The following is an 18,196-nucleotide window of genomic DNA, read 5'->3' on the forward strand; positions in this document are numbered from 1 at the left end:
GGGCCACTTCTTTCACATTATACAGTATGTCAACAATCTTGTATGACAAATTTGATGGCTTTGTGGCCAAGTTTGTAGATGATACAGGGGCAGCTGGTGTTGAGGAAGAGGGGTGGGGGGTGGTTACTGCAGAGGGACTTAGACAGATTGGGAGAATGGACAAACGGGTGGCAGATGGAATATAGTATAGGGAAGTATATGGTCAGGCACTTTGGTAGAAGGAATAAAGGCATAGACTATTTCCTAAATTGGGAGAAAATTCAATGATCAGAGGTGCAAACAAGCTTGGGAATCCTTGTGCAGAATTCCCTAAAGTTAACTTGCAGGCTGAGTCAGTGGTAAGGAAGGCAAATGTAATGTTAGCATTCATTTCAAGAGGACTAGAATATAAGAGCAAGGATGTAATGCTGTGGCTTTATAGGGCTTTGGTCAGACCACACAGAGCAGTTTTGGGTCCCATATTTAAAAAAGGATGTTCTGGGATTGGAGAGGGTTCAGAGGAAGTACATGAGAATGATTCCAGGAATGCAAGGGTAACATGCGAGGAGCATTTGATAGCTCTGGGCCTGTACTCACTGGAGTTTAGAAGAATGTGGGGGATCTCATTGAAACCTATCGAATTTTAAAAGGCCCAGAGAGTGTGGATGTGAAGAGGATATTTCCTATAGTGAAGGAGACTAGGTCCAGAGGGTACTGTATCAGAATAGAGGAATATCCATTTAGAACGGAGATGAGGAGGAATTTCTTTAGCCAGAGCATGGCGAACCTGTGGAATCCATTGCTAAGGACAGCTGTGAAGGCCAAGTCATTGAGTATGGCTAAAGTGGAGGGTGACAGGTTTTTGATTAGTCAGGGCCTCAAAGGTCACGGACAGAAGGCAGGAGAATGGGGCTGAGAGGGATAATAAATCAACCATGATGAAATGGTGGAGCAGAATCAATGGGAAGATGATTTAATTCTGCTCCTATGTCTTATGGTATGACAATGATAATCCGGTCACCGACCAATTACCATTGTGAACAATTGATTGCCAATTAATGAACACCAGCATTTGAAACTAGTGTATGCACTGGATGTGGGCATTGCAGGCAAGACAAACAGCTACTGTCTATTCCCAAATGCCTGCTAGTAGATGGTGGAAGCATTTTTCCTGATTCCCATACTCAAGATGCTTCCATTATGCTGATGATAGCAAATTCCAGGATTTTGACCCAGGACAGTGAAGGAATAGGGATTATACAGAGGATTCCAGTTAATTGGGACACATCAGGACCAATACGTTTCAGAATCAGAATCATTATCACTGGCATATGTGGTGAAATTTGTTAACTTTGCAGTGGCAGTACAATGCAATACTTGATAAATACAGAAAAAACTGGATTACAGCATATAAACTTATATATTGAATAGTTAAATTAAATAAGTAGTGCAAAAACAGAAATAATAAAAGGTAGTATGCACGGGTTCGATGTCCATTTAGAAATCGGATGGCAGAGGGGAAGAAGCTGTTCCTGAATCGCAGAGTGTGTACCTTCAGGCTCCTTGCTGAGGGTAACAATGAGAAAAGGGCATGTTCTGGGTCATGGGGATCCTTAGTGATGGACTCTGCCTTCGTAGGCGCTGCTCTTTGCAGATGTCTTGGATACTACACAGGCTAGTACCCATGATGGAACAGACTAATTTTACAACTCTCTGCAGCCTACTTCGATTCTGTGCAGTAGCCCCCCCCCCCGCCATACCAGACAGTGATGCAGCCTGTCAGGTTGCTCGCCACTGTATATTTGAAGAAGTTTGAGTGTTTTAGGTGACAAACCAACTCTTCTCAAACTTCCAATGAAATAGAATCATTGTCTTGCCTTCTTTATAGCTGCTTTGATATGTTGGGACCAGGTTGGATCCTCAGAGAAACTGACACCCATGAACTTGAAGTTGCTCACTCCCTCCACTTCTGATCCCTCTATGAGGATTGGTTTATGTTCCCTCCTCTTACCCTTCCTGAAGTCCACTATCAGCACTTTTGTTTTACTGACATTGAGTGCCAGGTTGTTGCTGCGACACCACTCAACTAGCTGGTATATCTCCCGCCGGTATGCCCTCTCATCTCCTTCTGAGATTCTGCCCATCAATGGTTGTATCATCAGCAAATTTATAGATGGCATTTGAGCTATACCTAGCCACACAGTCATGGTATAGAGAGATTAGAGCAGTGAGCTAAGCACATATCCCTGAGGTGGCCAGTGTTAGTTGTCAGCGAGGTGGAGATGTTAATACCAATCTGCACAGATTGTCGTCTTCCAGTTAGGAAGTCAAGGATCCAGTTACAGAGGGAGGTACAGAGTCTCAGATTCTGTAGCTTTTCGATCCAGAGCATAAGAATGATGATGTTAATCACTGAGCTATAGTTAATGAACAGCATCCTGACTTGGGTATTCATATTGTCCAGGTGATCCAAGGCTGTATGGAGAGCCATTAAGATCGCGTCCGCCGTAGACCCTATTGTGGCGATAGGCAAAGTGCAGTGGGTCCAAGTCCTTGCTGAGGCAGGAGTTCATTCCAGCCATGACCAACCTCTCAAAGCAGTTCATCACTGAACGCTTGAAACAACAATGAGCAAAACAGTTCTGAATTGTTTTAAAGCTCATTTCTCACCAACAATCCGTGACAAAAATCACTGTTTTTTTGAATACAAGCACACACAACTGAAGTTGTTTAAACACTGTTCACTTTAAGCGCGGCGTAGTGCCTAACGGCCACACAACTGCACACTTCTGATGCTGATTAGAAACTGTTTGGCAACGGTCCTGTCCCAATTAAGTACTATGGTGTCTCAAATAAATGAAGGAAATCCTGGCTAGTTTCTCCATTAGTTTTTGTCCTTTAAGAATCATCACAAATAAGAGGCTTCCCTAATTTACCAATGGTCGAATTCACTGGAACCGTCTGTGTTGTCAATTCGGGCTGATGTATGATTTGGAGGGCAAAAAAAGAGATATTTTTCTGGCCTAGCAAAGGCACAAGTACAGGCACCAGTAAAGTCTGGTAGTTAAAATTCAGTAATGGCACTTTGACATATTTAATGATGATCCACAATTCTGCACCTGTGCAAATACCTACGTTTGGCTACAATCAAAACAGAAAAGAAACTGCAGGGGTATTTGAGAAGTGATTGAGGAGATAACTAAAAAGGTGCGGAACTTGTCAGTCAGGTTGTAACCTGTTACATGATTCAGCTTGCAGCAGAGCCACGCTGAGGGATCACAGCTGGGTCTGGTGCTGGAGCCTGGAGCTTTGAGGATGGAACTGGTGGTCAGGCCTGTGGTTGTACGTGTGGTCAGAGTGCATGAGCCACTGTTCACACGCCGGGCAGCACACGAGCAGGTGTTCACACAGCGGCAACACCAGCACATGAACATTAATTAATTCCCATGCAGCAGAGCCTGGGGTTAAGTCACGAAGCCCATGTTGTAGCTGGTGTGCAGCTGCTATCCCTCATAAACCACAGAGAAGCAACTTCCACTCCGCTGCATAAAGTCTGGGACCTGAACATTAGGACCTTAATTTACACACCCAACAGCAACAACTCTGCTTTCTTCTGGATTGAAGAAACAACAATGTAGCTTTGTAGAGAATAGCCATTACATTTCCTTCTCTGAAGTATGAAAATCAATATCTTTACCAATGTCTTGAGCCATATGAGCAATGGGGCGTTTGTATATCCGCAGCAATCGTTTGGCATCTAAATGCATGTCTAACCAGATGGTTAGGAAGAAAGCCAAAGGTCCCAGTGGGAAACAAGCAGCAAAAAGCTGTAAAAACAAACAGTGCAAGAATCAAATAAACAAGTTCAATTATTCCTTGTGGCCTTTTGTAACTAGGTGATCAATATTTTGAGTGCTGTGATTGAAAAGTTATTTCTTGTTTGTTTCAAATTACAGATCAGTATTATTTCAAAATATTAAATTCAGTCTTGTGACTTTGTTTCATTTAACATGGGTGCATGGAGGCTGAGGGTAGCAGGTACCAACAAAATCAACAAACTCATTCGTAAGGCCAGTGATGTTGTGGGGATGGAACTGGACTCTCTGACGGTGGTGTCTGGAAAGAGGATGCTGTCCAAGTTGCATGACATCTTGGTCAATGTCTCCCATCCACTACATAACGTACTGGGTGGGCACAGGAGTACATTCAGCCAGAGACTCATTCCACTGAGATGCAGCACTGAGCGTCGTAGGAAGTCATTCCTGCCTGTGGCCATAAAACTTTACAACTCCTCCCTTGGAGGTCAGACACCCTGAGCCAATAGGCTGGTCCTGGATTTATTAATAATTTACTGGCATAATTTACATATTACTATTTAACTATTTATGGTTCTATTACTATTTATTATTTATGGTGCAACTGTAACAAAAACCAATTTCCCCCGGGATCAATAAAGTATGACTATGACTATTATGCAATTATTAATACAGGAAAAGTCTTTGGAACACAAATTTAACAATATGCCTTACAATCAAAATCAGAGACGAAAGAATCAAAATTATTTATTCTGATTTTGATTAGTAGATACAAATCCCAAAAGCATCTATTTTTCTTAATCTTAGATTTCATTTCTATAAAGACTGGAAATCTCTCAAGACAATGTCGATTTTAATATAAGAATGATTAATTCTGGTTCCACAAGGAAGTGTAGATTGATCCCCTGTTCCTGCATCACTTGCATGTTGATTTGAAAATTCTGATTGATAGCTGTGATTGCAAATTATGGTGGGTTTATTAGGAGATGTGGTTTTGAGGAGTCTGTAATGATGCTGCAAGGTTGCACACCTTTCTGCAGAAATTGCAGTTTTAAAGGGGGAGGGTGCAGAAAATAAACCCACACCTCACTTTCTCTCTCTGCAGCTAACACTGATTTGTAAAAAAGCACCCAGATGTTTTGGCACAGGATCATTAAAGGGTGCTTTTTTAAAAAAAAAAGCACTATGTGAGTTATACTGTATTGCTGTGCAACATTAATTGCCTGCAGTATTTCTTCCTCTTTCCATCAGCAGCTAATTTGGACATTAATTTATGTTTACCTATAAAAACAGTAGCTGCAGTTCACAGTAATTCATCTAATAAAGTGCTTTGGGATTTCTCGAAGATATGAAGGCTGTTTAACAAACACAATCTATTTTTCTTCTTTATCCAAATGTAAAGGCTGGAACAGTACAGCTGGAGTTAATAAATCATTATTTTTTTATAATTCAAGTTCCACACATTGTTGAAGTAGGCATGCATGTCAGGAAAGTGTTCAAATGGAAGTTCTAATTTCTATTCATCTGAATTCCTCCAAATGCAACTTTAATACTGCTAACAGCTTTCTTCTGGTAGTTTTGTTTGTTAGGGTATTGACGACTATCATCCAGCTGCTGGGTACATTGTTAATTAAACTCGAGGAAGGAATCTAGATACCAAGTAACCACATCAATATATAGCTCACCTATATATTTACATACAAAAGATATAGGTCAATGTAGTAACAGCTAAGTATCTTACCATCATGTAACCATACTGGATGACCTTTACAGTGTACTCCTCCAGAGTGAAGTCTCCAAGGTCTGGTTTCCTGTCCTCCAGCAGAATATACTCATCTATACTGCTACAGCCTTCCACAGAGAGTATTCTGCTTTTACCACACCATCTGTTCATCAGGCCTTTAAACAATCTTGAAAAAATGCCCAAATGTTAAAATAATAATTACAAAACAATAAAAAAAGAAATTATTCAAATATTGAACACATGTTCCTTCAAATCTTACAACCTATGAAGTATTAATATTAAAAGTTCTTAACATTTGCCCCAAATTCTCTGTCTGCTATTGATAGACATTTCCATTAAACTAGTAATTAGTAAAATCCATTACAAATAACTTCACTGACACACAGATACGAGACTGATGTTCCTGCAATAGTGCAGCCTCAGAATGAATTTAAGACCTTATGCATATATTATGAAAAGCAAGAGAATATGAAGTTTAACAAAATATGAAGAGTTTTAGACATGTAATGAGCAAAGTGAAGCATTAACCTGTTTGATGCAATGTTCTTGGTGGAACTGACAAGTGCGGAAGATTGCCCAGGTACATACAGTCCACAAAGTGGCACAAATCCAACCTAGCTATTAGTCATCCAACCTGCCCCATTAGTCATCAGCAGAGTGGTGAAAGAGATCATCAAGATGTAACCATTGCTCGGCCTTCGGACCACCCTTCCACTATAAGAGCAGAATTTGGGATATTCACAGTTGATTGCACTAAGTTGAATTTAATTGAGCAAACATAGTAGCTGATGCCTGCACACAGCAAGGCTAATTTAGGCAGCGATTATTGGCAAGTAACATTCATGGCAAAAAAGCATCAAGCAATGATCATTCCCAATAAGATAGTCTAATCCTTGACATTCAATGATATGACCTGGTCAAATCGCCCAAAATCAACCAGAACTGCAACTGGACACACCACTTCAGCACTGCAGCTACAAGAGAAGGTCAGAGATGAGGTATCACGCAGCAGCCGACTCATTTCCTGATGGCCCAAACCCTTTTGTTGTACACTGGGCAGTGAATTCTCTCAGCCTGTCTGCATGCGACTAACTCTTAAAAACTTCAAGGAGTCCGACTCCACAAGGAACAAAGCAGTCCATACAGAACATAGAAGAGTGCAGTTTAGAAACAAGCCCTTTGGCCCAAACTAATTAAACTGGTAATTAAATGCCTAAATAATCCCTTCTGCCTGCACAATTTCCACATCCCTCCTTTGTCTGCTCATTCACCAACCACAGCTCACTACCACTTTGTCATGGGCAATTAATATTGGCAATGCCAAAGGATAAAATAAATAAGTAACAAGATGTTATTTTATGTGCTCACCTAAGGCATATTAATGCCAGCTTTAACCATACTGAACAGGCAACAACCTAGATCATTTTAAATGCACAATAATACTGCATTTCCCACAACTGCTGCATTATACTACAGTTTAAAATGTACAGGTTAGATTTACAAAAACAGACTTACGGTACAATATTATCATTTACAAATTTTGGAAGTGTTTCTGTGATTATTAATGTCAGTACTTGAAAGCTAAGTTCGACCATGCAGTTGTTCAGCTCTCCACAATTATCCTCCAGCCAAGGCAAATTAATTGATGTGAACATCTGCTTGTTGTTCTAAAATTAAAATAAAATAAAGGTTTGTGTTTTGCAAGGCCTATCAATCAGACAGGATTTTGATAAGCTGTTAAATGCATTAACCTACCGTTTTCAGAAATGCAATGTAAAACAGAGGTGAGTAACTATTGGCAAACTGGAAGGCAAATAACTTTAATATCAGGGCATCATTATATTCAGTCTGAGTCCTGTGGTTTTCTGGAAAAAGAATGAAAGAATGAATGAAAAAATTGCATTAAATTTTACTTTTGTATAACCGATGTGCATCAATTACTGTAAATCCAGTATGGTGCTCAAGTTCTTTCCAGTGGCTGTGGAGGAGGCTACACAGAGGTCGGGGTGAAACATTTAAAAAGGAGCGATCATGGGTTCTTGGCTGTTTTCTGGCAGCCAAATCGAATCACGATTCATTACCATGGTCAAATAAAAATTAGGTAGGGACAAGTGGAGTAGCCATTATGTCAGTGGACCAGCGCTAGAGTGGGGAGGCTTTGGCTCAACAGGCTTGAGTAAGGCAAGTTTCTTCTTCATTCTTCATCTGTTAGTACATAATTAGAACAGTGAGGATGGCTCCAGGGGTTGTGCTTTGTTCTTTGTGAGATGTGGGAATTTTGGGAGACCTCCAGCCTCCCAGATAACTACATCTGCACCAGGTGCATCGATGACCCTCAGCTCATACAGGAAACTGAGGTGGTGATAGGCAGGAGCTACAGGGAGGTAGTCACTCATAAGCTGTAGGAGGCAATACCTGGTGACTGTCAGGAGAAAGAAGGGAAATAAGCAGCAGGTGCAGGCTACCCTTGCGGCCGTTCCCCTCAATAACAAGTATACCACTGTAACACTCGGCCTCATCAACTCATGTTCATCTAGGGAAAACTGCCATCTGCCCGCCCAACTGTGTCCCACATTGGTGTAGATGCTGTGTAATGCACCCCAATACAAACCCACAACGTAAAACAGCAGACAGTACACAATATGCGATTAAATGATTACACTTTATAACTCTTATTTTATGATGTGATTAGTAGAAGCAACTAAAATAAAAGGCGCCACCCAATAAATTTATCAGTTCTGTGCACAAAATAATTTATTGGAGCTCATGCTTCCCTCGTTCATCCATAAATGACCTCCGAACCGTCGAATTCTGGTATCCGATGTCCTGGGACCACCAAACGCTCCCACACTTGTCCTTCCTCTTCACTCGCCTTGCCAAAAGAGACTGTGAACTCTCTCCCCGGTTCCCACCATACAAGATAGCAGAACAGGTCCTTCATTGGTTATTTCCCCCGTTATCTGTAGTTATAACCCAAACATCGCAGCTACAGAGAACCATTACCTCAACAGTTAACATTACAGAGAAGCCATTTCATTATAACACTACAGAGAAGCCATTTTGTTAGCCTTAACAGTTAACATTATAGTTAATATTACTGAGAACCCTACACCACTTTGGACGGGTCTCTGTCACTGAGTTAGGTGCTGTGGCTCAGAAGGGAAGTGGGGAGAAGAGGACTGTGGTAGTGATAAGGAATTCCATAGTAAGAGACACAAAATTCTCTGGACATGAAAGGGACCCTGTTACCTCCCAGGTGACAGGGTCAGGGGCATCTTGGATCAGGTCCATTTCATTCTAAAGGACATGAGCAGCCAGAAGTCTTGGTACATGTTGGCACCAATGACATAGGTAGGAAAAGGAAGAGGTCCTGTAGAGAATATTGAGGGTGTTAGGTAGAAAGCTGAGAAGCAGGACCTCCATGGTTGTCATCTCTGGATTGCTGCCTCTGCCACGCATCAGTGAGGGTAAAAATGGAAAGATTTTTCAGATAAACCTGTGGCTGAGGAACTGATGCAGGCGCTAGGGCTTCAGATTTCTTGATCATTGGGATCTCTTCTGGGGAAGGTATGGCGGGTACAAAAGGGACAAGCTATGCTTGAACCAGAGGGGGACCAATATCCTTGCAGGCAGGTTTGCTCGAGCTGTTGGAGATGGGTTGAAACTAAATTGGCTTAATTGGGGAATGGGAATCAGAGTGATAGGGCTGAGGAAGGGACAGCTGGTATACAACTAAATGTAGTGTATAGTCAGACGGTCAGGAAGGACAGGCTGATGATAGGGCAGGACTGCAGTGAATGGGATGAGTTGCAGAGAAACATGGAGACAAAATCTAAAAGGGTGGTGAATACAGGACAAAATGTGTTATATTTGAATGCACGCAGAATACAGAATAAGGTAGATATTCTTGTAGCACAGTTAGAGATTGGCAGGCACCATGTTGTGAGTATCACTGAGTTGTGGCTGAAAGAAGATCATAATTGGGAGCTTAACATCCAAGGATACACCTTCTATTGAAAGGAAAGGAAGATATTTGGATGTGGTAGAGTGGCTGTGTTGGTAAATATGAATTCAAATCCTTAGAAAGAGGTGATTTATGATTGGAAGATGTAGAGTTAAGAAACTGCAAGCATAAAAAGATCCTAATGGGAGGTATATACAGGCCTGCGAACAGTAGCAAGGATGTCGGCTACTAATTACAACAGGAGATAGAAAACGCATGTTAAAAGGGCAATATTAAGATGTTCATGGGGGATTTCAATATGTAGGTAGATTGGGAAAATCAGGTTAGTGCATTATCCCAAAAGAGAGAATTAGTAGAATGCCTAAGAGATGGCTTTTTAAAGTAGCTTATGGTTGAGTCCACTAGGATTAAGGCTGTTCTGGATTGGGTGTTGTGTAATGAACTGGATTTGGTTAGGGAGCTTAAGGTAAAGGTACTATTAGAAGATAGTAAGCATAATATGGTAGACTTCACCCTGGAATTTGAGAGGGATAAGCTAAAGGCACATGTATCACTATTACAGTGGAGTAAAGAGAATTACAGACACAGAGAGACGAACTGGTCAAAGTTGATTGACAGAGGACACCATCAGGGATGACAGCAGAACAACAATGTCCGGAGTTTTTTGGGGCAATTCGGAAGGCACAGGATAGATGCATCCCAAAGAAGTAGTAGTATTCTAAAAACAGGATGATGCAACCATGGCTGACAAGTAAAAAGCAACATAAAAGCAAAAGAGAGGGCATATCATAGAGAAAAATATCTTGAGCTATATGATACGTGCTAGTCAATAATATCTAATGGGATACCTGGTATCTTTTTCAGATATATACAGAGTAAAGGATAAGGGAGAGTAGATACTGGACCACTGTAAAATGACACTGAAGAGATAGTAATGAGGGACAAGGAAATTGCATCCATCTTCACCGTGGAAGGCAAAAGCAGTATGCTGGAAATTCAAGATCGTCAGGGGGTAGATGCGAGTGCAACCGCTATTACTGAGAAGGTGCTTGGGAAGCTGAAAGATCTGAAGGTGGATAAGTCACCTGAACCAGGTGGACTTCACCCCAGGGTTCAGAAAGAGTTCACTGGGGAGACTGTGGAGACATTGGTAGTGATCTTTCAAGAATCACTAGGTTCTGGCATGGTTCTGGAGGAATGGAAAATTGCAAATGTCACTCCACTCTTCAAGAAGGGAGGGTGGCAGAAAAGGAAATTGTATGCCAATTAGTCTGACCTCAATGGTTGGGAAGATGTTGGAGTCGATAGTTAAGGATGAGGACTCAGGGTAGTTGGAGGCACATGATAAAATAGGTCAAAAGCAACATGGTTTCCTCAAGGGAAAATCTTGCCTGACAAATCTGTTGGAAGTCTTTGATGAAATAACAAGCAGGGTTGACAAAGAAAAAATTGGTGGATGTTGTATACTTGTATTTTCAGAAGGCCTTTGACAAGGTGCCACAGATGAGGTTGCTTAACAAGATAAGAGCTCATGGTATTACAGGAAAGATACTAGCATGGATAGAGGATTGGCAGGAGGCAAAGAGTGGGAATAAAGGGAGCCTTTTCCAGTTGGCTGCTGTGACTGGTGGTGTTCTGCAGGGATTGGCATTGGGACTGCTTCTTTTTACATTATTGCCAATGATTTGGATGACAGAATTGATGGCTTTGTGGCCAAGTTTATGGATGATAGGTGGAAGAGCAGGTGGTGTTAAGGAAACAGGAGTCTGCAGAAGGACTTACAGTGCATAGGAAAATGGGCAAAGTAGTATTGGATGTGTATGGTCATGCACTTCAGTAGAAAACTATTTTCTAAAGGCAGAAAATTCAAAAATCCAAGGTGCAAAGGGACTTGGGAGTCCTCGTGCAGGATTCCCTAAAGGTTATCTTGCAGATTGGGTTGGTGGTGAAGAAAGCAAATGCAATGTTAGAATTCATTTTGAGAGGACTAACACATAAAAGCAAATTCTGTAATACTGAGGCTATATAGAGCACTAGTGAAGCTTCACTTGGAGTACTGTGAGCAGTCTTTGTTCCCTGAAAGGATATGCTGACACTGGAAAGGGTTCAGAGGAGGTTCATGAGAATGATTCCAGGAATGAAAGGGTTATCATATGTAACATGCTGTGAGGTTTTACTGCTGTGTAATGGTTTCTCTGTAGCAGCAATGTTTGGGTTATAACTAGAGATAATGGGGTTTGGAATGCTGTTATTCTTTCTTGTGAGTCTGGAAGAGAGATTTCCGTGTTCTCTGGTTGGCGAGAGGAGAAGGAAGATGTGTGTGTGGAGAGAGCTGGGAGACGACTGGACGGAGTGGATCGGGAGCGAGGATCCAAAGGTCGGCGATGCTTGGAGGAGGTCAATGGTTGAGGAATGGCGGTATTTGTGAGCTCCAATGTGCACTTTTGACTTTTCCCTTAAAATGGGCCCTTTTTTTTCTTTACTAACCCTATATTCAGATTAAGATTTATAAAGTTCAATCAGTTAATTGCACATGGTATACGGTTGGATATTTTGCGGTGTGGATTTGTAACCGGGCAACACGTCACGCAGCATCCACACAAACAAGATTTCTCATTCTGGTGGGGCCAGAGACTGCCTTCCCCTAGATGAACGTGTGCAGCCGAGCCTGAGGGTCACACGTATGAGGAGCATTTGATTGCTCTCGGTCTGTACTCCCTGGAATTTAGAAGAATGCGGGTGGTGGGGGGTGAGGGAGGATCTCAATGAAACATATCAAATGTTGAAAGGCCAAGATAGAGTGGATGTGGAGAGGATGTTTCCAATAGTGGGGGAGACCAGGATCAGAGGACACAACCTCAGAATGGAGGGATGCCCTTGAAGAATGGGGATGAGCTGGAATTTCTTTAGCCAGAGGCTGGTGAATCTGTGGAATTCATTGCCACAGACAGCTGTGTGTATTTATGGTGGAGGTTGATAGGTTCTTGATTAGTCAGAGCATGAAAGATTATGGGCAAAAGTCAGGAGAACACAGCTGAGAGGGAAAATGGATCAGCCATGATGAAATGATGGAGCAGACTCGATAGGTCAAGTAGCCTAACTCCGCTCCTATATTTTACGGTCTTATGAGTATGCCTCTGTAAAGTAACTGTCCAATTTGACTGGAGAGAAGCGTGTTAAGTTGTGAATAATGGATTACAATTACCACAGACATTATTTACAGGCATTTCTAATATGCTATTTTTACGTGAAATTTCTGAAAAAGCAGTAACCCGTTTGCAGACTATATTTACAGTATAGGCATTAGTTCATTGGGTAGGTTAATATCAAAAGGCTTTACCAATGGATCAGAGGTTAGATGGTTGTTCATCTTTTTCTGCCTATTTCACTGTCATGCAATGAAATGGGTTAGGGAAATGTCATTTAAATTTACAGGGCCAAAGTTTTGAGCTGGGAGATTGATTAATGAATTGTTGGGCGTAAGTGTTGTTTGCAAGGCCAGCATTACTTGCCCAAGGAGGGAGTGGTGAGCCACCTTCTCCAACTCCTGTAATCCTTTTAGTGAAGATATTCCCGCTGTGCAGTTTGGTAGAGAGTTTGAGGAATTAGACCCAGCAATACATTTGCAAATGAAGAGAATGTGCAAGCTGGAGGCAGAACTCCGAGTCGTGGCACCTGCAGGATTGTGGGATTGGGAAGTGCTGTCAGAGTTGGCTGGGCAAGGAAATTCAGAGTATTTTCAAATCCTTCATGACATAGCTATGTATGCCAGGATAGAGTAACATCAAACTTCTTGGGAGTTTATTCCATCTATGGAGGGGGTATTTTGATTCATGTATAATACCTCTATGTAGCTTTGTCATTGTGAATATTTAAATCAGCAAAATTGGCCAGCACTGGTACCTGTTACACTGATATAATTTATGGGGTGTCAGTGATAACATAAGTTGTCGAATTTAGCTAGACATCCACGCTATTGGAATTAGTTTTAACAGCCCAGTTGAAAAGTTATTGGGATAGACAGGAAAATGTAGTTTTAATGTTTTCCCTGGCTGGATTATGTAGAATCAGAAGTCAGAGTTTCCAAACATTCCCACCTCAGGTATTCAGTACTGGGATGATAACATTTTCAACCCAGGAGAAATGAATCTGTGGAACTCTCTATCCATGATGGCTGGAGGCTCAATGGTATCTGTGGTGGCCAGTGCTTGTTCTACGAGTCTGTGGTGGCCAGTGTGATCATATTTGCTGTTGTGTGCTGGGGCAGCAGGCTGAGGGTAGCAGACACCAACAGAATCAACAAACTCATTCGTAAGGCCAGTGATGTTGTGGGGATGGAACTGGACTCTCTCACGGTGGTGTCTGAAAAGAGGATGTTGTTAATAGGAAGTCATTCCTGCCTGTGGCCATCAAACTTTACAACTCCTCCCTTGGAGGGTCAGACACCCTGAGCCAATAGGCTGGTCCTGGACTTATTTCATAATTTACTGGCATAATTTACATATTACTATTTAACTATTTATGGTTTTATTACTATTTATTATTTATGGTGCAACTGTAACGAATACCAGTTTCCCCCGGGATCAATAAAGTATGACTATGACTACTAAGTACTGTAAATTCAAGGCAGAGGTTGATAGATTCTCTGTTGTTTGAGGAATCACCCAATGTGGGTTGAGCGGAAGAAAGTTGCACTGAGTTAAAGATGGCAAAGCAGACGTGAGGGGACTAAATAGACTAGTTCTGGTTCGTATACAGGTGCACAGTACATCAGTGGCAGTGACTTATGTAAGGTGATCATTTAGGAAATCTCTAAGGCACTTGTTAGGTGTTATAGAAGTGACAAATTCTTCTTTGTACATTAGTTATCCTCTATTGGTTTACTATTGTACCACTGACATCTTTAGAATAAAATTACATTATAAGACCTGGAATAGCGATACTCTAAATTACATCAGTTGTCTGTGAATTGGTTTTGATCTAATTGAGCTATTCTAATGTTGTTTTAGATTTCCTCATAAGATTTGCTTCTTTCTCATTGCATTTCTGTTGGTGTTTGTTGTTCCCTGTTATTTATAAATATTCATTAATCTACCTTAAACAATAAGGTTTAAATTGACTGAAGGAATGACGTTCCATAGACAGCACATTGAAACACTTTAATATACAATTACTTACCCCATTTGGTCATTTTAACTGCGATCAACTGATATATCTAAAATAAATCAAATACATTAATTCATTTTTCTGTATGAGAACACAAAAGTTTCATTCCTTTCAGATTTAAAGTTAAAGTATCAAATAGAAGGAAGATTGATATTCACCCCAGCAACATCTATGCTCTATAGTCTATACTATATTGATATTCTACTTTATTATGCATGGGTCTGAAGCCCAAATTGTTGTTTATAATAAAATAATAGTGTGTACAATTCAATATGTGCAGACTGTGCCTGGTTCTCCTTCAGGGAAACCATGGGTTAAGATTCATAAGTCCTCTTATCTCTAGGGATTTGCTTTATAGAATTAAGGGGAAAGGTCCTGAAACAACACACACAAAATGCTGGAGGAACTCAGCAGGCCAGGCAGCAATTACGGAAAAGAATAAACAGTCGACATTTCGGACCAAGACCCTTCTTCACGACTGGGAAAAAAAAAACACGAGGGAAGAGTAGGAAGGTGGGGGAAGGGGAAGAAGAAGTATGAGGTGGCAGGTGATAGGTGAAAATTGGAGAGGGGGAGAGGATGAAATAAAGAGCTGGGAAGTTGACTGGTGAAAGGGATAAAGGGCTAGAGAGGGGAGAATCTGATAGGAGAGGACAGAAGAACATGGAAGAAAGGGAAGGGGGAAGAGCACCAGAAGGAGGTGATGGGCAGGTAAGGAGAATAAGGTTAGAAAGGGAAATGGGAATAGGGAATGGAGAAGGGGGAATGGAGAGGGGGGAATGGCAATTACCGGAAGCTCGAGAAATCAAAATTCCTATCATCAGGTTGGAGGCTAGCCAGATGGAATACAAGGTGTTGCTCCTCCAACCTGAGTGTGACCTCATCGTGGCAGTAGAGGAGGCCACGGACTGACATGTTGGAATTGGAATGGGAAGTAGAACTGAAATGGGTGGCCACCAGGGGTTCCCACTTTTTGTGGCAGACAGGGCGAAGGTGCTTGCCAGAGCAATCTCCCAATCTGCATCGGTTCTCACCGAAATTCAGGAGGCCACGCCAGGAGCACTGGTTACAGTAGATAATCCCAAAAGACTCGCTGGTGAAGTGTCGCCTCACCTGGAAGGACAGTTTGGGACCCTGAATGGTAATGAGGGTGGAGGTGTAGGGGCACTTGTTCCGCTTGCAAGGATAAGTACCAGGAGGGAGACCACTGGGAAGGGACGAATGGACAAGAGAGTCGTGTAGAGAGCGATCCCTGTGGAAAGCAGGAAGTGGGAAGGGAGGGAAAGATGTGCATGGTGGTGGGATCCCATGGCAGATGGTGGAAGATACAGGAATTATATGCTTGATGTAGAGGCTGGTGGGGTGATAGATGAGGACAAGGGAAATCTTATCCCTGGTGAGGCAGTGGGATGATGGGGTGAGGGCAGACGTGTGCGAAATGGAAAAGTTGCAGTTGACGGCAATGCTGATGGTGGAGGAAGAGGTATAGTCCAGGTAGCTGTGAGAGTCAGTGGGCTTATAAAGGATTTCAGTAGACAGACTGTTCCCAGAGATGTAGCAAGGGGAGGGAGGTGTTGGAAATGGACCAGGTAAATTTGAGGGCAGGGTGAAAATTGGAGGCAAAGTTGATGAAGTCAATAAGTTCAGCGTGGGTGCAGGAAGTAGCACCAATGCAGTCATCGATGTAGTGTAGGAAGGGTTGGGGAGCAATGCCGGCATAAGCTTGGAACATGGACTATTCCACATAGCTGACAAACAGGCAGGCACAGCTGGGAATCATGCAAGTGCCCATGGCTACACCTTTGGTTTGAAGGAAGTGGGATTAGCCGAAGGAGAGATTGTTGAGGGTGAGGACCAGTTCTGCCAGATGTAGTGGTGGAGAGGAACTGGTTGGGTCTATTGTCCAGAAAGAAGCTCCTAGTGTGGTCTCCTGATGGGGGATGGAGGTGTATAGGGACTGGACATCCAGTCCTGAAACTTTCCTCATGGTATTTTGTATAAGACCACATTGACATAGGAGTAGAATTAGGCTATTTGGCCCATCAAATCTACTCCACCATTCCAACATGGCTGATTTATATTCCCCCATCAGCCCCATTCTCCTGCCAATTCACCTTAACTGTTACTAATCAAGAAGCTACCAACCTCCACTTTAAGTGCACCCAATGACTTGACCTCCACAGCCATCCATGATATAGAATCCAACAGATTCACCACTGTATGGCTAAAGAAGTTCCTTTTCATTGTTATTCTAAAGGGATGTCCTTCTACTCTGAGGCTATGCCCTCAGGTCCTAGACTCTATCGGAAACATCCTCTCCACGTCCACTATCTAGGCCTTTCAATATTGATATGTTTAAATGAGATCCCCCCTCATTCTTCTAAATGTCAAGTGCAAGACAAAATTAATTTATTTTTCCACTCCTTACAAAATAACATTTAATATCAATAAATCTAATTAAATCACTTACAGTAATATTCTCATTGCTACTTTGACAATATATGCAGTGACATAAAATTAATAGGAAATTGTGATATTTTCTTTATTTCCAGTTTGTTAGAATCACTTCCTAGATCGGTCCAGAATTTTGTGAATGTACTTAAGAGCAACTAACACCCTCTCTATAATCAGCCATTGGGAGAAGAATTTATCCTATTGGCGACTTTCTCTCCCACCTCTTGCCTTAAACTAGCCTTCTTGTCCATGAAATATTAGTATGAAAAACAAAAACAGCTCATGGTGTTCTCATGATTTTATGCATTTTGCAGGACCTCGCCAGATGTTTGCTGTCATATTAGAATCACACAGCACAGATGGAGGGCACTGTAGGGCAAAGGTGAAAGTGCATGGCATGAGAGTACTGATGAAGGGTCTCGGCCTGAAACGTCGACTGTACTCATTTCCATAGATGCTACCTGGCCTGCTGCCTTCCTTCAGCGTTTTGTGTGTGTTGCTTGGGTTTCCAGCGTCTGCAGGTTTTCTCTTGTTTGTGATTGGACTTCCCCATCCATTCCACTATCGGAATCTGAATAAATCAGTTATTTTCAGTTAAGCAGTCAGCAACCAGTGGTGTGACGCAGCGATCAACTGTGTATAATCTACATTAATGACTTAAATGGAGTAGATATGCTTATGAATCAAAGATACTTAGGCTGACAATTTATGAGATGAACAAAGCCTATAAAGGGATTATAGGTGGGTTAGGTGAGGGGCCAGAAGTTGGCAGAATAAAGTGGGAAGAGATTAGGTTATTTACTTGAAAGAATGAAGACAAAAAGTTATATAAACTGAGTGAGAGAACAAAATACGTTTCAAAATGAATATAGGGTTCCGGTAGATGAAACACAAATGGCACGCAAGTACAGCAAAAATTAGGATAGCTAATGGAAGATTGGTTTTTAGTGCAAGGGATATATGTAATTTTACAGGATGATATTTGGACTACATCTGAAGTATTGTGTATAGCTATAATTTCCATATTTAAAGAAAGATTACACTGGAGGCAGTTCATCTGTCCTTTAATATGGA

The 18,196-nt window shown here is 41.8% G+C and overlaps 1 protein-coding gene across 1 annotated transcript in view; it reads right to left on the reverse strand.

The window, feature by feature from the left end:
• LOC140200722 (anoctamin-7-like) overlaps positions 1-18,196 on the reverse strand; it is a 64,396-nt gene that overhangs the window by 10,050 nt on the left and 36,150 nt on the right. The window contains exons 14-18 of the mRNA XM_072264302.1: positions 14,681-14,717; positions 7,294-7,403; positions 7,054-7,205; positions 5,536-5,704; positions 3,677-3,806 (exon numbers count right to left, since the gene is read on the reverse strand). Of these exons, the coding sequence (XP_072120403.1) occupies positions 3,677-3,806; positions 5,536-5,704; positions 7,054-7,205; positions 7,294-7,403; positions 14,681-14,717 (598 nt within the window). The remainder of the gene's footprint in view (positions 1-3,676; positions 3,807-5,535; positions 5,705-7,053; positions 7,206-7,293; positions 7,404-14,680; positions 14,718-18,196) is intronic.

This window comes from Mobula birostris, chromosome 7 (assembly GCF_030028105.1).
Source record: "Mobula birostris isolate sMobBir1 chromosome 7, sMobBir1.hap1, whole genome shotgun sequence".
Taxonomy (NCBI): domain Eukaryota; kingdom Metazoa; phylum Chordata; class Chondrichthyes; order Myliobatiformes; family Myliobatidae; genus Mobula; species Mobula birostris.